The sequence below is a fragment of the Gobius niger genome (assembly GCF_951799975.1).
Source record: "Gobius niger genome assembly, chromosome: 1".
NCBI lineage: Eukaryota > Metazoa > Chordata > Actinopteri > Gobiiformes > Gobiidae > Gobius > Gobius niger.
The window spans coordinates 38544087-38568069 of record NC_136852.1 but is presented as its reverse complement, the minus strand read 5'-3'; the positions used below and the strand labels follow the sequence as shown (position 1 = coordinate 38568069).

Here is a 23983-nt window from a genome sequence, read left to right as displayed (position 1 = left end):
AAGACATGGAGAGGAGCAAAGTGGTTCAACTGCCCATAAACACATAAAGACCGGAGAATGCTAACATAATGCTACATGTTAGCATCGGGCTAATGCTAACAGTTAGCTAGCGTTAGCTAGAACTGCCGTTTTTTAACTTTTGCAGAATAATCTGCTGTGAGAAAATATCCATATGGGCCCGATTTACACTTGACTTTATTTGTATGTGATAAATAAGTTCATATTCCACCAGAAAATGTCTAAAAAGAGTGAAAAATTGTGCTTCCCAAAAGATTCTATTTTCCCCCTTGGCGAGGCCACGCCCCTTTCTATGACGAGATGCCGTCTGTATCTATCAGCCCATCTAATCCGAGCCTTCCAAAATCTTCATAAGAGATTCTTTTTCAGGACAATATTTCCCACAAATTGGGTCCAATGATACATCTCTACCCCACAGCAGAGTGCATTTTCTCCAGTTCGGCTTTACCCAAATCTAAAGCTTCTGGACAGGCGATTAGTTCATAGGCCAGTGTAATGCCTCATTTGAAAGCTAAGACCTACAAAACTGATTGTAACTTTGATGTCACATTGCCACCACGTTTATGTCACTTTTTGTATCTCTTATTGGTCATTTTTTTGGAGGTTTTATCACTTTTTAATCATATTTTTGTTTAGTTTTTGTTACATTTTTGTGACTTTTTTTAATCATTTTTTTGTTGTTTTGTTTTTGTCCCTTGCTTGTTGTGTCATTGTTACTTTTCTGGCACGTTTTTGTCGCGTTTTCCCACTTTCATGTTGCGTTTTCATCCTTGTTTGTTTCAAGAAGCTTTTAGATTTGGGTAAAGCCAAACTGGAGAAAATGTGCTCGGTTCAGGAGGGGGTTAAGCAAGGCCACGTTCGCATAATATTTCCTAATAAATTTGAATGAGCAACTTCTGCCTTTATTAGAGTAATACTGTGTTTGATCAGTAGTATCTGTACTTTTACTTAAGTAATGAAACCAAGTACAATACTGAATTTTTACTCATGTCAGAGTGAAAGTCTTCAAGATTACAAGACAAATGTAAAAATAGATCCCTGTGTGGAGTTTCTTTCTCTCCCTGCGTTGGTGGAGGTTTCTGCAGGTAAAACATGTGCAATAGGGTCCGTCTGGAAAAGATATTCTGAGGTTTCGACACAAAAGTGAAAAGTCGATGAAGTGAATGATTTACATTTTTATTGAAACGTTTTAAAACAGAAGTAAATATTGCTCAGTCGTCAGTCGATGCTTTCGTAAACTTCGTATCTGTACTGGACTCCGGCCTCCTCCTGCTGCTCCGCACTCACCCCGGGAAACCTGGGAAACACGGGCCAGAGTAAGGACTAAACCTCAGGAAACACGGGCCAGAGTAAGGACTAAACCTCAGGAAACACGGGCCAGAGTAAGGACTAAACCTAAGGAAACACAGACAAGAGTAAGGACTAAACCTCAGGAAACACAGGCCAGAGTAAGGACTAAACCTCAGGAAACACACGCCAGAGTAAGGACTAAACCTCAGGAAACACAGGCCAGAGTAAGGACTAAACCTCAGGAAACACAGGCCAGAGTAAGGACTAAACCTATGGAAACACGGGCCAGAGCAGGGGCCGACTGGGACTGAAAAACAGCCCTGGACTCTGGTCAGCCTGGCCCAAATCAGCGTAAATGTGACACTTCCACGAATACATATTAACCTCTTACCCCCCGCCTGAACTGAGAGCATTTTCTCCATTTCGGCTTTACCCAAATCTAAAAGCTTCTTGACTGGAGAGCAACACTGTAATGCCTCATTTGAAAGCTAAAATCGAGAAAAGTGATGGTAACTTTTTGGCACGTTGTTGCTGCATTTTTGTCATGTTTTTGTTGCTTTTTCATTACTTTTTTGTAGCTTTTTTGGCGTGTTTTCCTCACTTTTTCGTTGTGTTTTCCGTTTTTTTTTTTCATGTTGTTTTTTCATCGCTTTTTGCACTGCTTTGTCGTCACGTTTTCGTCACATTTTGTTGTGTTTTTGTCACTTTTTTGTTGCTTTTCCAGCGCATTTTTTGTTTTTGGATGCTTTTCTTTTAACCCCTTAACTCCCACCTGAACCGAGCACATTTTCTCCAGTTTGGCTTCACCCCAATCCTAAAGCTTCTGGAAAAAAGGTGTGAAAATAGCGGCAAAACTGAGACGAAAACAATGATGAAAATGTGACAAAAAAGTGAGAAAAGTTTGACAAAAAAGTGACAAAAAATTGATGAAAAAGTGGCAAAAAGTGACAAAAAAAATTACAAAAAAGTGACAACTTTTTATTAAAAATGTGACAAAAATTTGATCAAAATTTGACAAAAAAATGAGTTACAAAAATGAGTTGAATACCCAACAAAAAAATGATGGAAAAAAAATCTGATGACGTGAGGAGAAAGATCCTCTCAGTTCAGGCGGGAGTTAGGAGGTTATATTAAGCTTTTAGATTCGGGTAAAGCTCGGTTAAGGCGGGACCGGTGGCCCTAGAGCCAGAGGCCCTTCTGTGCTCTTCCAGAATGGACATATGGCCAGTCCGCCCCTGGGCCAGAGTAAGGACTAAACCTAAGGAAACACAGACCAGAGTAAGGGCTAAACAGAGACTCACTGGGGGAGGAGCTTGTATTTGTCGGGGCGGATCTCGGGAAGAAAAGTGTCGCAGTCGAACTGTTTCAGGATCTGAGTCACGAACAAGCGCTTCGGCCCCGGGCTCTCCATCAGCTCCTGCAACAGCACAGTTACTCGAGTACATGACCTGGAGTTATCGTAGTAACTGGAGTTCTTCGAGCAGAACGCACAAGAGGATCAGACCAAAGCTGAACTGGAGAAGATAGCTTCTTTGTAAGAGCAGCTGTACCTTGTAGAGCGAGCTGCCTCCGATGACCCACACCTGGTCCGCCGTGTTGGCCAGTTGGGTGTGGACCAGGCGGAGGGCGGAGCTAAAGTCCGACGCCAGGTGGTGCGCTCCAGGAGGGGGCGCTCTGCAGGGACACACACACAGGTGAGTCACTCTGTACTCCGCTCACTGACAAACGCTCGGCGGCTCACGTTAGCTCACGTTAGCTCGCGGCTCAGGACCACGTTGATGCGTCCGCGCAGGGGCCGGTTCTTCTCCGGGATCGAGAACCACGTCTTTCTGCCCATGATCACCACGTTCTGCCGCCCTGCAACACAGCTACCATGACAACGGCCATGCTGACAAATAAACTACTATCTCAACATTTTGGGAGAAATTTCATCAGCTTATTTTCAACTGCTTTGTTGCTCAAAGAGATAATTATCCCAAATACATATATTGCTCACCTCTAGGGCGGGGCGACATGGCCAAAAATGTACATTATAGCATAAAAAACAAATATCACGGTAACGATACATATAATCAACATCTGACAAACGACTAGCTAGCCGTTTTATTCTCTTTATTCATCTAAATCTGTGGTCTTACCTCAAGATCAGGAAAGTTAGCTCGCTAGGCAACGCTACAACTTGTCAGAGCTCATCCAAGACGCCCTTTCCTCGCGAACATGAGCTACTGAAGCGACATTCTTCATTCATGTCATTGGATTCTTTCAGCGCCTGCCCCTGAAGCCTCCGCTGTCATGGAGGGATGCACCAATACCGATACCAGTATCGGGTATCGGGCCGATACCACATGCTTGTACCAGTCATACTCGTACTCATTCATGAGGTCCCGATACCAGAAACCGATACCATTTGACGTGCGGCCAGTGCACCTACGAGGCGCAGCTACGAGGCGCAGCTACGAGGCGCAGCTCTCAGCTGAGGAGAGAATTGTTTAGTGGAAATCCAATATTCCACATAGAGCCGACTTTATTACAGACTGCGCTCTCTAAATCAGAGTCTGTGCTGGATTTAACCAGAGCTTAATGTTGTTAGAGCTGCAGCGTCTGCAGTGTTTACAACATACAGGCTAACGTTGCTAACTCGCGGCTAGCAGTTTTGACGCCGTTTTATGCCCAGGGGTTTATTCATCTGAAAAACTAACCCAGCAACTAAAAAGTCCTCAGAAAATCCACATTAAAGTCATACAGCATGTTTATATTGAGCCAAAATGAGCTGCAGCAGAACAATGAAAACGCTGTAGCTTCTTGCTAAGTTACTACAAACACACGAGAAAATCTACAGGAGCTGAAGTAAAGACGAAAAGAGACCATTTAAGTAACATCTCAATACTATTGTTAAATAAAAACACATAAATGAATAAAGCACAGGCGTTGGGAGCTTTAGGACATGGGCTTTTCTGTCTATGATGGACAGGGCAATAAAAATTAAAAATTATATTGAATGAAAAAAATCAAATAAATAAATGGCATCAGCACAATTCTAATATAGCTGCTACAAATGCCTTATACTCGTATCGGTATCCGGTATCGGCAAGTACTTAAATCAAAGTACTCGCACTTGTATCGGTTTCAGAAAAAGTGGTATCGGTGCCTCCCTACTGTCATGTTTATCATGACACTGAGCGTAGCGTTAGCTGCCGTCTCCTGGTCCCGACTCCAGTTCAAATCAGCTGTGGTGCGCGTGAAAATGATACCGCCTATAGCAGTATGAAAGTCTCCACCGCCTAAAGAACATGTGACTTTTATCCCTCTGTAAATGTTTGAGTGAGGCGCGTTAACTTTACTGAGTCACCTTTGAGATCAGTAAAAGCTTTTACAGTGAAGGACGTTTACCTTCCTCTGACGGCGTGGACGTCATCCTCCGGAAATGCTTGAACTCGTTGCTGCAACAGAAAACAGTTGAAACCGGTGAAAGGAAACGTTCAGAGGCTCGTCTGGTAATGTCTCCGTTTCTCACTCGAGGCGTGGCCAGGGCAGGTCTCCGCATTTCCCAATGCCCAGGTCTGGACACACGGCCACGATCCCATTCAGGACGCGGGACATGGCGCTCTGCAGGGGGCGCTGTCACCGCGGCTCGCACACCTAAAGACACAAAACATCTTTAGCACCTCCTTCTTCCAAAGTGTTCGCCCAAACTTTTACTAAGGCTAAATGTCTCCAAGCATCTGACTGAAATCCTGCTCCTCATCCTGCTGCTGGACCAGGTCTAAAAGGCTTAGCCATTTTTATAGAAATTGTAGAATTGGCGATGTTGCTAAAGTTAGATTAGCTTAGCTGAGCCGCTTCTGTCTGCTTACATGTATCTGCTGGCATTTCTATTATTATTTCTATTATCTATTTCGATTGTTGGTGTTATCGGTGTCTTATAAGCCCATTATTCATTCATTCCTTTCAAAATATTTTCTTTTTCAGTACAATTATTTTGTAGAGAAGTTTTGGGGGTCCCCCTGTAGAGGCTCTGAGGCCCCCAGGGGGACCCGGACCCTACTTTTTTTTTTAAAGAGGGGGTATTATTCTTTTTTCAGTCCCATAGCACCAGTTTATATCACACTACAATGATGACAAACCTTCTGTTGGTCTGTAAATGCAGGAAATTAGAATAACTGCCTTGTATAAAATGTCTCTCTCAAAATGGCTGTAGCGAATGTCTTGAAATAGGCCTCTGTCTCTTTAGCCCCTTAACTCCCACCTGAACCGAGCACATTTTCTCCAGCTTTACCCCAATCCAAAAGCTTCTGGAAAAAAGGTGTGAAAATAGCGACAGAACTGAGACGAAAACAAGGATGTAAATGTGAAAAAAGTGAGAAAAAATTGACGAAAAGGTGACAAAAGATTTAGAAAAAATGTACAAAAAAATGACAAAAATGGACAAAAATTTGGCAAAAAAGTGAGAAAAATGTGACGAAAAAGTGTTAAGAATTTGACAAAAAAATGCGAATAATTGGACGAAAAAGTGACAATTATCTTTTTTTAAATGACAAAAATGGACAAAAATTTGAGAAAAAATTGTCGAAAAATTGAGGAAAAAATGGACAAAAAGGTGATAAGAATTTGACAAAAAAAAAAATCGAATAATTTGACGAAAAAGTGACAAAAAATAAATTAAAAAATGACAAAAATGGACAAAAATTTGAGAAAAAAGTGAGAAAAATTTGACGAAAAATTGAGGAAAAAATGTACGAAAAAGTGATAAGAATGACAAAAAAAAATGCGAATTATTTTGACGAAAAAGTGACAGAAAAGTTACGAAAATTTGACATAAATGAGACGTCTGCCCAACAAAAAAAGGGATGAAAAAAAATCGGATGTGAGGAAAAAGATCCATTTAGTTTTGTAGGTCTTTCAAATGAGGCGTTACACTGGCCTACAGGATTTGGGTAAAGCTGAACTGGAGAAAATGCTCTCGGTTCAGGCGGGAGTTAAGAGGTAAATAAATAGGATTTATGCACAGAAAAAGTATTTTGTGGGTAAATTTTGTCCCTTAGCGCCCCCTAACTAAAATATCTTCCCACGGCTCTGAGAGCACACGAAGGCAGCATTAATAAACTGTATTTTCTCTGACTCTTAGACCCGGGAGAGTGGTTTACTCATTACCTGTGGCCTGAGCGGAGCGTCCTGTGCGCGTTCCCCGCAGAGACGCACACACGGGCAGGTGGAGAGCGGAGTCACGGTGGAGAGTCCCGGTGGAGAGTCACGGAGGTCCGCACACGGAGGATGAACAGGCAGTGTAGCAGTCACGGTGGGGAGTCCCGGAGGTCCGCACACAGAGGATGAACGGGCCGATGTTTCGCAGAGTCAGAGCGGTATCTGCACGGGGGAGAGCGCGGTCACGGGGGAGCGTGCTGTCCACACACGGAGGCGCAGGCGCAGAACGCACTCGTCGGAGCAAAGTCCGCGGCTCAGACTGAAGTTTGTTATGATCTGACAAGTTTCCCGCCGCCACAGACAGGAAACAACTCTTCTTCGTGAGTACCGCCTGCTGCAGACTGAACACAGCGCCGCCTGTTGGATCATACCGTGCACCGTCTCTTCATTTTAAAATCCTCAACAGTTACATACCAACTTCATAATAACCTATTCATTTATTTTTATTTATTTATTTTTATTTATTTATTTTTATTTATTTTTTGAGCTGTTTACATTTTACACTTTTTACAACATTCACATCCACATTATTCTTTTACAGGAGCTAAAAAAAAAAATGAGTACTCAATTTCATTTACTCAAGTACATGAACTTGAGTAACTTTTTGAAGTAATTGTACTCCTTAGCCTATGCACGTTTTGAGAACATTCATTTTTATAAAAGTACAAGTACTTGAGTAACTTTTTGAAGAAATTGTACTTATTACAGTAGTTATTATATCATTCAGTACTTTTTACTTGTACTTTAGTACTTTAGTAAGTATCTTTACTCCTACTTGAGTAAGAACATGAGTTACTTGTGCTGCTGGAAGAACATTTTTAAGTTACAAAGCTCAGACTCGACCTGAAGTACATTTATTCTTTTTGTTTCGTGTCCCTTTTTCTTCAGAAATATATATTTTCATACGTTTGTTTTCTTTGGAAACATTAGGATTTTCACAAGTTACAGGTTTGATTTCTCATAACTTGTGTCACAACTGAAACATAAACCAGAGTTTTACACAGAACTCAATTAACAAAGTACATTTTTTTTTACTCATACTTGAGTATTTATTTGGGGCAGTACTTTTTACTTAAGTAAAATTACAAGGCGGCTCGGTGGTGCAGTGGTTAGCGCTTGTGCCTCACAGCTAGACGGTCCCAGGTTCGATTCCCACCTGGATGGGGCCTTTCTGTGTGGCGTTAGCATGTTCTCCCCGTGTCTGTGTAGGTTTCCTCTGAGTACTCTGGTTTCCCCTACCACAAAAAACATGCACAATAGGCCTGAATATAATTTATACAGTGCCTTTCACAAAATAAAGTTGTTGTCCTTCTTCGAAAATTGAGTCAAAGTGAAGTTACTCTTATTTGAGTAAATATTTTGGCTGCTAACAACAATGTGCCCTTGTTAGACTATAATAGTGTACGATTTGGTGTATTGAAAAATATATTCATAATAATTTGATAACAATACTTTTGAGTAAACTGTATTTACATAAATCTAGATTCCTGAACGTAAACCCCATTTTTGTCTATTTTAAAAATGAATTGATATAAATGGTAAATGGACTCGAAGAAATCAATGTGAATAATAATTAAAAAAATAAATAATCCAGCTCAATCCATCCAACGTATAAAGTCAAAATTCAAGTCATTTTCTTTTAAATATCATCTTGCCGACTAATTCTCACGGTGAGCTCCACCAAAGTCACATTTTACACAATGGTCTTTGCAGCATAGCTCGCCGGGTAAAAAGGTTGGAGAGCCCACACTCGTCACATCTCAGTCAGCTGGGGGGGGGCAGTGTTGGAACATTTTGGGAGCAGTTTTCTTTGCTATTTTGGGTATCGTGTAGGTTGATGAGAAGGCATTTTATGTGTCATAATGGCCAGAACATAATGTATTTTGGGCGACTTCATCTGAATAACAGCTAGAGCCAGGTTTAAAAGAATGTTTTTTATTTTGTGACATGGTGACAGAGGATGAACAGGCTGACGATGACGGTTTCTCTCTGGGTGAGATCATCTTCAGACCGAGCCTTCTCCTCTTGGATAAGTAAAGTGTGCCAGAGTCTAACCCCTTGATTCCACATCTTCTGCCTGTTCGCTTAGCTCCACCGCTCAGAACGGCAGTGACATCAACGCCCACTGCCTCCTCTTCAGTCCGCCCTGGTCCGCTCAAAGTGGGCCGCGCAAAGCAACGAGTTTGAGAAATAAACTTGTAAAATAATAAACAACTATTGCCTCGGACCACATAACTGTTGCTGTCAGCATACAGGCCACTGGCTAGAGCCACTAAACCAGTTTGGAGACATATTCAAGTGTGGAGCAAAGATTCTTTAGAGAAACCCAGGGACATCTTTCACACACTGGATTGGGAAATGTTCAAGGAGGCTGCCACTCACAACAACATCACTGATCTCCAGGAGTTTACGGAGACTGTCACTGCCTACATCACCAGGTGAGGGTGCTAAGACCATCTTTATCAGGGCCAACCAGAAACCTTGGATTACAAGTGAAGTCCTCAGGCTCATGAGGGTCTGGGATGTATGTGTTGCCAAAGAGATTGTTGTGGACCTTCGAAGAGCGCGGGTCCAGCATGCTCCTCTAACAATCAACGGCTGCAGTGGAGAGGGTGACCAGCACTAAGTTCCTGGGTGTGCACATCACAGAGAAGCTCTCCTGGACCATGCACACTACATCACCCAGCCTCCGTTATGTGCAACTTCTACAGAGGGACTATAGAGAGCATCCTGACCAGCTCATTCACTGTGTGGTTCTTCTACAGAGGGACTATAGAGAGCATCCTGACCAGCTCCATCACTGTGTGGTTCTTCTACAGAGGGACTATAGAGAGCATACTGACCAGCTCCATCACTGTGTGGTTCTTCTACAGAGGGACTATAGAGAGCATACTGACCAGCTCCATCACTGTGTGGTTCTTCTACAGAGGGACTATAGAGAGCATACTGACCAGCTCCATCACTGTGAGGTTCTTCTACAGAGGGACTATAGAGAGCATACTGACCAGCTCCATCACTGTGTGGTTCTTCTACAGAGGGACTATAGAGAGCATCCTGACCAGCTCCATCACTGTGAGGTTCTTCTACAGAGGGACTATAGAGAGCATCCTGACCAGCTCCATCACTGTGTGGTTCTTCTACAGAGGGACTATAGAGAGCATCCTGACCAGCTCCATCACTGTGTGGTTCTTCTACAGAGGGACTATAGAGAGCATCCTGACCAACTCCATCACTGTGTGGTTCTTCTACAGAGGGACTATAGAGAGCATCCTGACCAGCTCCATCACTGTGTGGTTCTTCTACAGAGGGACTATAGAGAGCATCCTGACCAGCTCCATCACTGTGTGGTTCTTCTACAGAGGGACTATAGAGAGCATCCTGACCAGCTCCATCACTGTGTGGTTCTTCTACAGAGGGACTATAGAGGAGCATCCTGACCAGCTCCATCACTGTGTGGTTCTTCTACAGACTAATAAAAAATCTCTTTACAGGCAGATGAGACCACTTCTCTTTCACTATCACAGGTTTTTTCCCTCCTGCGTAAAGGAGGGCAGAAAAAAAAGTTGTGTGAATGAGAGCAACAGAAGCTTAATCCGATTGTGTGATTGTTTTTGTGATAACTAATAGAACTAATAGAAATACCATTGTTATATGGTGTGATATAGTGATATTTTTGTTAAAAAACCGTCAGTTCAGAGCCTGATTCGGCCGGGGCTGACAGAGCTGAAAATAGAGTTGATCCGCATTCATATCGGAGGCAGAGAGTCGGGCCAGCGAGAGGCCCCTCGGAGCGGACGGGAGGATGTGGAATGTTTCTTAATGGTTATAATAATAATAATGCATTTGCTGAGGAGGTCGGGGTGGACGCGGAGAACGTGGAATCGAGGGGTAACAGCTGCAGTGGTATGGCAGTCTGCAGCCTCTTGGACAAATGTGGAACTGTGACTGGCTGAACATCTCCAAAGGCCACAGGGTCTTCACCTGGAATCGAGCGTCTCCCTGCGACTGATACCGTACGCCGTCGTTCACAGGGCGCGGGTCCCTTTCACAGAACCTCAGGTGATGTCTGAGCTCACGGTCTTCAAACCTCAGCACCTGGAACCACACACAGCTGTACGTCACACGAGAGCCATCAGGTGTCTTTGTTCTGACACCGAGAGCTGTAAGAACAAAATTAAGGCATTTTTGGGAAACACTTAACGCCCTCCAGGATTTCGCAATGTTGCGATCGCCTTGCTTTTGGCACAATTTAAAGTCTTTTAATGCTTTAACATGCCCGGCATAAACCTTGTAGTATGTAAGTGCACGTGAGCGCGGGCCGTAATCTAAAGTCAGACGCCATGTACACCTTTATTACACCTTTGTTACACATACACCTTCATGCTGTACACCTTTATTACTCTTCCAACACAGTTATTCAGCCTTGCACTTGAATGTGTGTTTACCTGTACTTACACGTGTAATTACTTTCTTGTTACCTGTACCTGCACATGGCCCTTGTGGGCTGTAATCGTGTTACCTATTTTTGCCTTGTAACCATCGAAGGGTGCAGGTTTTCTCTGGATGGTTTCGCCTACCACTAAAACATGTACAATAGGCCCAGAAGAACGAAAAATCCGCCCAGAGCTACATTCTGGCGTGTTTACTACATGCCTGGTCGTCCACGTGCAGAGCCAGGACCACGTGGTCCCACACGTAGAACTCTTGGCAGTGTTGTGGGATTTCCTCAATGTACATGTTTCCTCCATGGTCCACCTTCAGCTGAAGCCTAAAAGAGACAGATGCAGCTACAGTGTTTTGCTCCGAACATGTGCACAATGTTGGCCAACAGAAAAGACTTTCAGCCATTAAAATAATATGTCAAGCCTGTGAATCCTCCCCATAAATTAGTATTGCTCCGTCACTTCCTTATTCATTTGTATGGGGAGGGACAGTTAAAGGAATAGGCCACCGTTTTTACATACTAAGATATGTTCTTACCTAGCCTTAGCCGAGTTAATATATCCCCGTCTGGTCTTTGTCCGTGCGCTCTGTCTCGCAAACGGAGCACATACGCAGCCTCTCCCACATGTCATATAGCTCCAAAAAAGCTCACGATAGAAGCTACCAAGCTCTTCCACGTGTCCCCTATTTAAATAAAGTTACGTGAAGTGTTTTCATGCAAAGTATATTTACACAGAAATGTAACATGTCGATTTTATAAGCAGATAAAAAGGGGGACTATATTGTGAGGCGTAATGATACGAGGAGTAAAATGTCCGCGCAGTAACTCCTAAAGACTTCCCCGCTCACTTCCGTCAATAGAAGCTGCGTGACTTGTAGAGAGCTCGCAGAGAACAGTTGAAGAAGCGTGGATAACTTGTGAACAATGCCTTTTACGTGCATCGTGCCGGGCTGTGATAACAAGCAGAAAGTATATAGTGTAGTAATGTTTCACAGATTTCCAACTCACCCCGGACGACGACACAGGACTCAGGACCTCGACCATGAGGTAGGAATGTGCAGCACTTTCCCAAAATATATATTTTCTGCTCGTTGTAAAAGGCTCTGTACAAGTCACGCAGCTTCTATTGACGGAAGTGAGCGGGGAAGTCTTTAGGAGTTACTGCGCGGACGCTGTGCTCCTGTATCATTACGCCTCACAATATAGTCCCCCTTTTTATCTGCTTATAAAATCGACATGTTACATTTCTGTGTAAATATACTTCGCATGAAAACACTTCACGTAACTTTATTTAAATAGGGAACACGTGGAAGAGCTTGGTAGCTTCTATCGTGAGCTTTTTTGGAGCTATATGACATGTGGGAGAGGCTGCGTATGTGCTCTGTTTGCGTGACAGAGCGCACGGACAAAGACCAGACGGGGATATATTAACTCGACTAAGGTTAGGTAAGAACATATCTCAGTATGTAAAAACGGTGGCCTATAACGGCTAACAAAATGTGCTCATTTGTAGGAACAGGCTCAGATAGCTACAGGTCTGCGATTGTTATGTCTGTGCCATCATGCCGAGTATTTGATCTGAACCAAAGGAAAGTTTGTGAGCCTGTTCACGAACAATGGCAATAACACAAATTCTGATTCTGACCAGTGCGTCTCGCTCATGGCCTGTGGTCTCCAGACGAAGTGTGGCTCGGGCTCTGCTCTGAAGGCACAGATGCAGTGAGGCGTGTCCTCCAGCAGGGGGAGCTCTGAGAACTTGCTGTTATGTTCCGGACTGTGGACCAGCACTGCATACATCACTTCCTGTTTGTACAGGACGGTGCGGTACACTCTCAGGACCGGCTTCTGTCCGCCACAGAACTGCACAGACAGAAGAAATACACAACGGCTCAGAATCAGAAAAGACTTTGAATATCTGTTATTTTACATAGTTGTATCATCTGAAACAGAACCATGTGCTCCCCCTCGTCTCCTCCAGCCAATAGGAGACTGTGAGCCAACTGTGAGCGCAACAGGCAGGTGCAAATCTGATCAAATAGAGCCATGAGTCATGAGTGAATCCGAGGAGAACAGACCAAAGGATGAATGTCTATATGTTTCATCCACCGACATTGAGCTTTGGCTCAGAAAATTCACTTTAGTTGTGCAGAAGTTGTGGAGTTAAGGAATAGTTGCAAAGGAAACTGCGGATTACTGGAATGGTCGCACTTATTTTTGCTTGTTTTTGCGTTAATAGTTGTGATCTCAACATCACGAAATCCCGGAGGGACTGATAAACTATATATAAATGGTGAAGGTTCAAAGTTGCTAGCGTTAGCTGCCTGGTGGACCTTTAGCTTGAACTGTTAATAATCCATATCTTCCTCTCAATAATCCAAGCTGTTTTTTTCTTCATTCATGTCAAATCCATGTGAAATAAAACGTTTCTGACTGATACTCCGGTTTCCCCCACCCCTAAAACATGCACAATAGGTTCCCATCTGGGACCAGGACTCGCCTGAAAAAGAGTTCTTGATCTCAGTGGGACTATCCCGTTTAATAAAACGGTCCAAAAAATGTATGAACCCAAAAAAGGAAATGCGAGTGTAACATTAGCCTTTATTAACTAACTATGGTCAATTAATGACACAAATAATGAATACTACGCCACCTGCAGTCTGTACTTCTCCAGGACGTCCCTGAGGCTGAAGGTGAAGCGAAACGAGCCGTATCTGGAGCTGGACTTGAAGGCAGGAGACGAGGCGAACTCCTGGAGGATCCTGCTCTCGGACACAGTCATCCCCGCCAGGTCCTCAGCCTGGTCCTCAGCTGTAAATGGTTCTTCTTCTCCTCCAGGATGGACTAACATCATCTCCCTGGTCTCAGCGTCTCGCAGCTCCTCAGGAGACACCGTCAGACTGAACCAGATCATCTCGTCTTCTTTCTGGATGACATTTGGGTTCCTGAAGCCTCCGTCTGCCTTGATGCTTCGTAAGGCCCTGAGGTTAGTGCTGTGGCTGACGTGGGACACGTGCAGCTCAGGCCTGGGGTAAGTTGGAATTCTTTTATAAATATAATCATTTCTTATGTTTTCATTCTGTAGCTCCTGCTTTAATGTGTTCAGAGGCAGGTGTTGGCCGTCTTTACTGTACGTCTCCATGCCCATGCAGTCCACTCCAGTAGAAGTTTGTCCTTTTTTATTGTGTGTCCTGCGAAAAACAAGCACAACAGCATTGAAAAAGGTTAAAGGTCCTATATCATGCAAAATCGACTTTTTAGAGCTTTTAGCCATGTTGTTCTGCTATTTCCTTATCAAAAACACCCCCAGAGTGGTTTGTGGCTTCATTCACGCAGCTCTCAGTAATCCTCCTGAATCCTGCTCTCTGAGGCTCCGCCCTCTCCTGGTGAACGACTGAGTGTTTAGTTGTGTCGTAACAGCGGAACGGAAGTGCTCAACGTCTGTAATGTAATGTCTTAATTCTATGCTTACGGCCGGATTTTAATTTGTAAAACAGCTTTTTCATTATTTCTGTCGTAAGAGAGATGCAAAGAGAAAAAAAAAAGTGAAGGGAAAAAAAAAAAAAAAAAGGATGTGCCCGAGGTGCTTCCAGGTCAGCTGTGGCCAAAACAAACACATCCCCTGAGCGTCTGAACAGATCAGTCATGTTTGCGCTGCAGCTGAAGATGGAGCTCGTTATAACTGGACACACCTGTTCTTTATTCTTACCTAACGATAATGTCACGGAGAAAAAGAAGCGCATTTGGCTACGGAGTTTATTCAACCTTTTTCAGGAAGAGGCCACTCAGCTGTTTTTTTCTCCGGGATTCAGCGACTTTCACCAAAATATTGTTTTTCTGTGACTGTCTCTGATGGATGTTTGGTGAACCTTCGCCAGAACCAAAGTGGATTAACTTTTATAACCAACGCAAGTCCCATAATGTAAACAGCGATGGACCAGAGCGGTGAGTCAGTCCAAACGCGTGTTAGCTTGTGTGTTAGCATATTAGCATGTGTGTTAGCCATTTATGAAGCTGTGTTGCAGATGTCAACTCCTTATAACTGCAACTGAAGTAATTTCACTTATTGCTGTTTATTTATATTACGGTAAAGTTGTATGTGCGGAGAGAGGGGGCGGAGTTAACTGAATCGAAGCGTTGTGTCTTCCGGGTTCGAAAAATACCTCCAGAAAACACTTATATTTATCACAAAAATGAGTGCTCCATAATGGTAGAGGTACAATATATCATATAAATGCCTTTACTTAACTTTGGAATGGCTAAAATAGCATGATATAGATCCTTTAAAGTACTTCTGGTATGAAAAAAAAAAAATGTATCGAAAGCAGATACAGAAAAATGGGGGGGGTTAAAAAAAAAGAAATGAAACACATTGTGGAAATAATTGGGGGGAAAAAAGGCAGAAAAATTGGGGGGAAATGAGGAAAACAAGTGAAAGGCAAATTGGGAAAAAGTGGACAAAAGTGGAGGGGAAGGTAAAATGTGCAAAGTGTGTAAAGTGTATAGTTTCTGCAATTTTGTAATTAAAGGAAGTTGGTTGGTTGTTTCACCTCAAATATGGGTAACACTTTACATTACGGGCCGGTAAGTCCTTGGCACTTACAGTGGTAAATTCTAGTAATAACAGTGGCACTTCTAGGTACTTATTGTGGTACTTACAGTGGTGCTTATGGTGGTACTTACAGTGGTAATTCTAGATACTTATGGTACTTTATGGTAAATACCAGTAATAATAGTGGTACTTCTAGGTACTTATTGTGGTACTTATTGTGGTACTTACAGTGGTAAATACTAGTAATAATAGCGGTACTTCTAGGTACTTATCGTGGTACTTAAAGGATACTATAGTGAGAATTACAAGATATGTACTTCTAGAAACAGTGGTAACTCTTAGTAATGAAGGTTGTACTTCTTGTTTTCCCTAATGCTGTTTTATAGTCACACAATCCTAGAAATTACTTCTGTTTGTAGAAGTACCTCATTTACTACCTATGAATTGCTGCTGTAGCATCCTTGAATTATCAGTAAGTACCATAGATATATCATTGTAACTACTAGAAACTTAAAATACCAAAGTAAATAGAAGTACTTCATTACTAAGAGTTACCCCTGTATCTCTTAGTAAGGAGAGATACAGGGGTAACTCTGTGACTCCCAAACCCTAACCCCAATTACTAGTAAATACCACTGTAAGTACCACAATAAGTACCACTGTCATTACTAGTAATTACCACTGTAAGTACCACGGACTTACCGGCCCGTAATGTAAAGTGTTACCAAGTAAGTGAGTTATGAAATAAATGAAATTTAAGGAAAAATAATATATATTAACGTTAGTTATCAGTTTTATGGCTCAATATGACAAATATTTTTGTATAGGTATCAATAAAAGCATCGCCCTGGTCATAACCCGCTGAACTTAACCGCTTAACCCCCGCCTTAACCGAGTGCCTTTTCTCCAGTTTGGCTTTACCCAAATCTAAAAGCTTCTCAACAGTGTAACACCTCATATTGTCACGTTGTCGGCGCGGGTTTGTCACATTTTTGAAGTGTTTGTGTCACGTTTTCGTCTCTTTTCATGTCGCTTCTTTGTCGCGTTTTTGTCGCTCTTCCGTTACCGCTTTGCTTTTTTTGACGCGTATTTGTCACACTTTTTTTGTTGTGTTTTTATCCTTGCTATTTTTAACAAGCTTTTAGATTTGGGTGAAGCCAAACCTGGGGGGAAAGTGTGCTTGGTTCAGGAGGGGGTTAAGAGGTTAAAGATCTGAGCTCTGAGGGAGAGAGGGAGGAAGAGGGAGTGGCTCTGCCTCTCCACACACTAACGGCAGACCCTGTTGGCGCCAATATCCAAACCGACTGTTTCCAAACTCTGCTTTTCATCCACATTTCCACTCTTTGTCCCAGAGGATCAACGTGCTCCTATACGGGAACATTTCTCTTTCACAACTCATCCACATAAATGCCTACTTCAGTGATATAAACACTAATCACAGGCTTTATCCATTCAAGTTTCTGTTATTGTGGGTCATGAAACTCACTTTAAAACAAACACAGTGCAGGTTTCAAGAGAAGCTCCAACTTACGTGTCTCCGTGTTGAAGCTCAGGGCGTCTGTGTGTCTGAGCTGTTTCAGGTGAAGTGAAAGTTAACTCGAAGGGTTTTGTATTTGGGCAGAGAGTGGGCTGGACTTGTGAGTTGCTGAGGAGGAAGTGATGCGAGGTGACTTTGGAGAGCGCTGTCTGAACACAGAGCGGGGGGGGGGGGTGATTTGTCAGTAGTCATTGGACGAGGGCACAATGAGAGACAGTAAATCAGGTCTTGAGTTCGTTCTAAACCAGAGCCAGGATTTTAGAATCAGTGCGTATTCATGTTTTAATTGAACAGATGCAATTTAGTGCAATCTGGAGTATTTTAGATCAGTGTTTCAAACCAGGGGAACTCAAGGGGGATCACAAAAGAAGGTCAAACTGAACAGTATTAAAGGTACACTGCGGAACTTTTTGGACTATACTGTTGCCGGCATAACAAAACATGCTCCCAATGACCAGTTCAACACAGAAAATGCTATTACTGCAGTGTGTAATAAAAGAGTGAATTTGGATGAGGATCAAACCTGTTTAAATCTCAAATTCTACTGCCTTTAGTCACATCTCCATGAAGACGAACTGGAGACGTACCCACTCCCGGTAAAGTTTACAGTCATATCTTAGGAGATCTCTGCTGTTTGCGGATGATGTTGTTCTGTTGGCTTCAACGAACCAGGACCTTCAGCTGCTCTGGTTTGCAGCCGAGTGTGTCCACCGGAAAAAGGTGCTTCCCCTCTACAGGTCGGTGGGGAGTCCTTACCTCAAGTGGAGGAGTTCAAGTATCTCAGGTCTTGTTCTCAGTTCGAGTGAGGGACGGATGGAGCGTGAGATCGACAGACGGATCGGTGCGGCGTCAGCAGTGATGCGGTCGCTGTATCGGTCTGTCGTGGTGAAGAGGGAGCTGAGTCGGGGCAAAGCTCTCGATTTACCGATCGATTTACCGATCGACCTCACCTATGGTCATGAGATTTGGGTCATGACCGAAAGGACAAGATCGCGAATACAAGTGGCCGAAATGAGTTTCCTTCGCAGGGTGGCTGGGCGCACCCTCCGAGATCGGGTGAGGAGCTCAGTTACCCGGGAGGAGCTCGGAGTAGAGTCGCTGCTCCTTCACGTCGAAAGGAGCCAGCTGAGGTGGCTCAGGCATCTGTTCCGGATGCCTCCTGGTCGCCTCCCGCGGGAGGTGTTCCAGGCATGTCCTAGTGGGACAAAGCCTCGTGGAAGACCCAGGACACGCTGGTGGGACTACGTCTCCGAGCTGGCCTGGTGTCGCCTCGGGGTCAGAACAGCTGGAGGAGGTGTGTGTGGATCGGGAAGTTTGGGCATCTCTGCTGAGACTGCTGCCCCCGAGACCCGGCCCCGGATAAAGCGGAAGAAAATGGATGGATGGATCTTAGGAGAATTGAGCCTCATAAATATTTGTTTGTACATTTATGAGGTATTTTTCAATGATGAAAACATCTGTCATAAAATAAATGCTTGTATTTCAATTTTATTTATTGGGTAAAATTCTACGCGGTGTAGCTTTAATCAAGTGCATTTTCTCCAGTTCGGCTTTACCCAAATCTCAATCTTTTTTTTTTCAGTTTGTTGAGAAATTTAACCATAAAATGTGCTTAACCAATGTTTTAAATGCATTAATGATTATGCTTAATATTGCAGACACTTGGGAGGTTTAGAAACTGCATGCACATGCAACAACCTGCAAACACTTGCTCTATGCCTTTTCTTGTAACCATGTTGAAGAAAAACGGGAACTAATGTAGACGGTGAACTTCCTGCCATTCAGAGAAAGCCTGCAAGGTGTGAACAAAGCAACATCAAGTGTGCGAGGTCAAGGAGTCAGATATACGTGATGGAGAAGTACCAAGGAGGAAGGACCCCCTGCACCGCCTCTTCATGCATATTCAATATTATCATTGTATAAATATATGAGCGCAGGCAAATGCGGACGACGAAGCCCCGTGCACGTATTGTTGACAGGGAAAGACAAGCGCTTAGGTAATTTTGTACTAGAATTATAATTGTATAGGGAATAAACCTTTCTTGATTAATTGATTGAATATTGTCCTCTTTTCTCCAATAAACAAACACGCCGACAATCTGCCGACAAGTTAAAAAAAAAAAGACTATGGAATAAAAATAATATATATTGTTCCTAAAATAAATCAGGGATGAATTACTGCACTAAAATATTAATTAAAGCAGTACTAAGTAACTCTTCCCCCTAGAGGCCATAAGCTGCAGGTGTAGTAATTAATTGTCTTGGAGAGTAAATACTACACTGACAGGAAAGGCGAAGGGAGAGAGGGTTACTGTACATCCAATTATACAACGGAAATATTTTTTTTCACTCAAACTTTGCTGTAAATACTGTTTAAAGTGACGTTAGCCCGCAGTTAGCTTTGCCCGTTAGCATGTTAGCTTCTTCTTCGTGATTCCATGAGTGTGTATTGCAGGGCTGCCAACTTTTCACCAAACTTTGGAGTGAGACTTTGGTCGGTCAAGAGCTGGGTGGCCTAAGCCAAAAACAGGTCTCCGTTTTACATGACTGAGCACATCAGGAGCTGCATAATGGATCAGAGGGGGTTTGGCTCCACCCCACATGACCATCAGAACCTATTGAAAGTGTGGGAGGGCACTCTGAAGGGGGGTTTGGGGGATTTTTTTTTTATAATTCAGATATGATTTCCTGCAATCTGGTGCATTAGATCATACATAATAATTGTAGCTGGTCTATTTACTGGTGTTAAAGATTTATATTTCTGGGCCCCTTTCAAATTGGGGCCACTCAGCAAAAGCCCAGAGGCCCCTTCATCGCTACAGCCCTGCCAAATGGTACAATGACACAATGTCTCTGTTTGTCAGTCATTCCAATTATTACCAACAAAAAGCAGCACAAGTGTAACCACGGGGCTAGGCTAGGGGTTCCCCATTTAAACCAACCCAATGCCCGAGGTAAGTCTGGTAACAAAGGAACCAAAGCAGAGGAAGTAAAAATATAAATCTTTTATTTTACATTTGTAGTTCAATTTTATTAAAGTTGTTTAAAACATAACCCTCGAATAACCCAAAAACAACAAACACTTAAAACGTAGCTAAAGTAAATGGGGAATGTAAAGCAATAGAAAATATTCACAAAACAAACAAACTAAATGTTAATAAATCAACTCAAACAAAAACGCTAATAGGAAACAAACTCAAACAAATCCCCAAAAACCAGCTAAGGTGCTGTAGTGCTTTAAATGCTTTGAGTTACAGGATTATTTCTTGGTAAAATTTGTTTGTTTGGCAAATTCGGAGCTTTAATTGAGCAGCGTGGACATGACTGAAATGCATAGAAAAACGTCAGTTCACTGCCAATTGGCCAAACCTAGGCTGTAAGACGGACACATACCTTAGGCAGACAGGAGGAACACAAACAGGGGGCTCAGGGCACCTCTGAGGAGCAGCATCAGCCCAGCAAACTCCACAAAAACCCTAACCAAACAGTTCAAATTATACCAGTGCACAAACAAATAGCTTTAAAATAACACAAGGTGGAAAAGTACTCACGAAAAAGGCGCCCACACGCCAGCATACCAGCCCCGACACTAACCAACTCACGCGCGCACCTTTTTGTAATCGCGCAATCAGTAGCACGGGCGGAGAGTGGCGGTGCGTTCACGGGCAGATAGGAACTTTGAAACTCGCAGTAAAACAATATTTAACCACCTGGTTACATTTACCCCCCCCAAATGAATCGGTGGCCCAACGATTAGAAAATGACCTATGACCATGGGCGAAATATTGCAGTGGTTAGGCTGCTAGCACCTTGGGTCCGAGAGGCAGCAGCCCCATTTTCCTCACCCCGGACCGGAGCAGGGAGGCGATGCGGATTGGTATGCTGTCCAGCGGTCGTCCGTGTTGACCTCCTTGGTGCAGACCCAGAGTTGTGAGGCACGCCGGGAACCGATGGAGGTGGAATTTGAGGCAGTTCGTGTGTGAGCATCTCAACTGGCGTGGATGGAGCACTGACCCTTTCTCTAACCCTCAGCCAAGCCCCCAACTCAACCTCATCATCACTGGCCGCCTCCTCCTCTGAAGGTAGTCCTTGTGGCCAGACCTCCTGGTCAGTGTCTGGTGGGGGGAGCGCAGGCTTCAAGGCGGTACGGTGCACTTGCCTTACTTGGTCGAGCCCGTCCACTGGGGCAATGGAGTAGACCACACCTCCCGGGGTAGGAGCCTTCACGACCTGGTAGATGGTAGAACCCCAGGCATCTTGGATTTTTCTGCGTCCCGGGCCCACACCCCGGAGGTACACTCTTTGGCCTTCCACCAGTGACGCACACAAAGCTCGGTCATCATGCCTCTCCTTCCTCTGCTTCGCTGCACACTCCATCCGACTCCGTGCAACATCCATAGCCACTTGCAAGCGCCTCCGATGCTCCACCACCCAATCACACACTCTTCCGGCTTCAGGCTCGGGCAGGTTGCCAAGGAGGAAATCCACAGGTAGGTGGGGGTCTTGTCCGAACATCAATAGGTGAGGCGACTCACCAGTGGTCTGATGGGAGGTGGCATTATAGTTGAACACCAGTTGTGGGAGGTGATTAGGCCAATCGGACTTCTCTTCCGGGGGAAGGGTGCGGAGCAGGTTGTGCAGGGTCCGATTAAACCGTTCACACTGGCCGTTACCCTGCGGATGGTAAGGGGTTGTGCGGCTCTTCTGGATCCCATACAATGCACACAGCTGCTGGACCAATGCACTCTCGAAGTTTCTTCCTTGGTCCGAATGTATTCGTGCCGGGACGCCAAACCGGTAGAACCATTCTCGGATCAACATTTTTGCCACCGTTTCTGCCTTCTGGTCACGGGTGGGTACAGCCTGTGTAAACTTGGAGAATACGTCAGTCATGATCAGCACCAGCTCCCTTCCATCACGGGCTGGTTCAAGCAGGGTGAAGTCGATTGCGAGCACCTGATTGGGTTTGGACGCAAGCAGGTGGCCAAGGGGAGCATGGACCTTTGGTTGGGTGTCCTTGGCAACCGCACAGCGCTCACAGTTCTGGCACCAGTCCCTGATGTCACGGTCCATTCCTGACCAGTAACAACGCTGCCGCACCACCTCCGTAGTCCGCTGGATCCCCTGGTGGCCATGGTTCTGGTGCAGCTCCTGCAACACCTCTGGCCGCAGGCACTCCGGCAACAGCAACTGGAAAACTTCCTCCCCTCCATCGGGTCTCAGCAGACGACGGTACAGCAGCCCCTCCTTCTGCACAACACGGTCCCACTGCTTCACCAAACCCCTCGTTCCAGGACCTAGCTTCTCTTGCTCGGCACGACTCGGTACCCTCTGTTGGCTCCAGAAGGGCAGGAAAGCACTGATGGACGGGTCCGACCTCTGGAGTCTTCTCAGGTCGGCTGGACTGCGGGACGGAAGAGCGGTAATGGCAGACTGAGTGGCCTCCCACTGTGGACGCTGGCAGACATTTTCTGCAATGGATTCCGGAACCCGGGTGCCAGGTAGGTAGGACTCCAACTCGACCCCATCACCACCCGCAAGAGTATGTTGCCTGGAGAGGGCGTCCGCATTCTGGTTGATCCGTCCTGGCCGATACCTCACGCTGTAGTCAAATGCAGACAGCTCCGCAACCCAGCGCTGCTCCGTGGCTCCAAGCTTGGCAGTGTCCAGGTGGCTCAGCGGATTGTTGTCCGTCCATACGACACAGCGGTGGCCCCACAGGTAGTCCTTGAATTTGTCGGCCAGGGCCCACTTCATGGCCGACATCTCCAGCTTCATGGAGCTATAGTTTTTCTCTGCAGGGTGCAGGCTGCGACTCCCGTAGGCAACAGGTCTCACTTTCCCTCCTTGCTCCTGCGATAGTACCGCTCCCAGTCCACAGTGGCTCGCATCTACTTCAACAATAAATGGCAGAGAGAAGTCAGCAAAAGCTAAGGTGGGTGCACTCACAAGGCGGGACTTCAGCTCTTGGAAGCTCCCCTCACATTCCTCCGACCAGGCGTCATGCAAGCGAGTTCTTCTTCCTCTACGGTTGTTGGGACCAGACAGCTCCGCGACCAGCCGGTGAAGGGGGGAGGCCAGCTTGGAAAACCCCTCCACGAACCTTCGGTAGTAGCTGGAAAAGCCAAGGAAGGACCGCAGCTCAGAGACAGTTTCAGGACGGGGCCAGTTGGACACGGCAGAAACCTTCCCAGGATCAGTGGACACTCCCTCTTCCGAAATGCGATGTCCCAAGTATTGCACCTCCTGTTTGAAAAACTCACATTTCTCCAATTTCACCTTGAGTCCCTCTTGCTGCAGACGGTTCAGCACAACCTCCAGACGCATTAAGTGTTCATCAACAGTGGAGGAGAAAACAACAATATCATCCAAATAAAGTAACAGTGACTGGCCGTGCTGGGTGCCAAACATTCGCTCCATGAGCCTCTGGAAAGTCCCCGGCGCATTGCATAACCCAAAGGGCATTCGGTTGAATTCGAATAACCCAAAGGGGGTGCAGAAAGCAGTCTTTTGTTTGTCGCCTTCTGCAACTGGTACCTGATTGTAGCCACAGGCCAAGTCCATGGTGGTAAACCACCGGGCTCCAGACAACGAGTCCAGGGACTCCTCAATTCTGGGCAGTGGAAATGCATCTTTTCTGGTTTTCTTATTTAGTTGCCGATAGTCCACACAGAGGCGCAAGCTGCCATCCTTTTTGCGTACGATGACAATGGGGGAGGCGTAGGGGCTACTGCTCTCTCGGATTACCTGGGCGTCTAAAAGTTGGTTTATGTGGGCCTTAACAGACTCGTACTCTGATGGAGGAATACGTCTATAGCGCTGACGCACCGGAACATTATCCAAAAGAGGGATTTCGTGAGAAATAAGCCCAGAACAACCTAGGTCGCCTTCGAACGCGGAAAATACTGACACATATTTAAGTAGCAGCGCCCTGACCTTTGGC

At 44.8% G+C, this 23983-nt stretch overlaps 2 protein-coding genes across 2 annotated transcripts; both read right to left on the bottom strand.

Annotated features, from left to right (window-relative positions):
- Window positions 1-1180: 1180 nt before the first annotated feature.
- Window positions 1181-6612, bottom strand: dhfr (dihydrofolate reductase). The gene is made up of 8 exons (XM_079562768.1): window positions 6577-6612; window positions 6460-6513; window positions 4823-4947; window positions 4699-4748; window positions 3060-3165; window positions 2859-2982; window positions 2610-2725; window positions 1181-1315 (listed from the first exon to the last, which is right to left on the bottom strand). The coding sequence occupies exons 3-8, from the start codon at window positions 4906-4908 to the stop codon at window positions 1237-1239; spliced, it is 561 nt and encodes a 186-aa protein (XP_079418894.1). The 5' UTR covers window positions 4909-4947; window positions 6460-6513; window positions 6577-6612; the 3' UTR covers window positions 1181-1236.
- Window positions 6557-14099, bottom strand: LOC306973792 (uncharacterized protein; the record flags this gene model as incomplete). Its single annotated transcript, XM_079570787.1, has 5 exons — window positions 6557-6672; window positions 10440-10605; window positions 11164-11278; window positions 12600-12814; window positions 13605-14099. 5 exons carry the CDS (start codon window positions 14097-14099, stop codon window positions 6557-6559), a joined length of 1107 nt encoding a protein of 368 aa, XP_079426913.1.
- Window positions 14100-23983: the final 9884 nt, after the last annotated feature.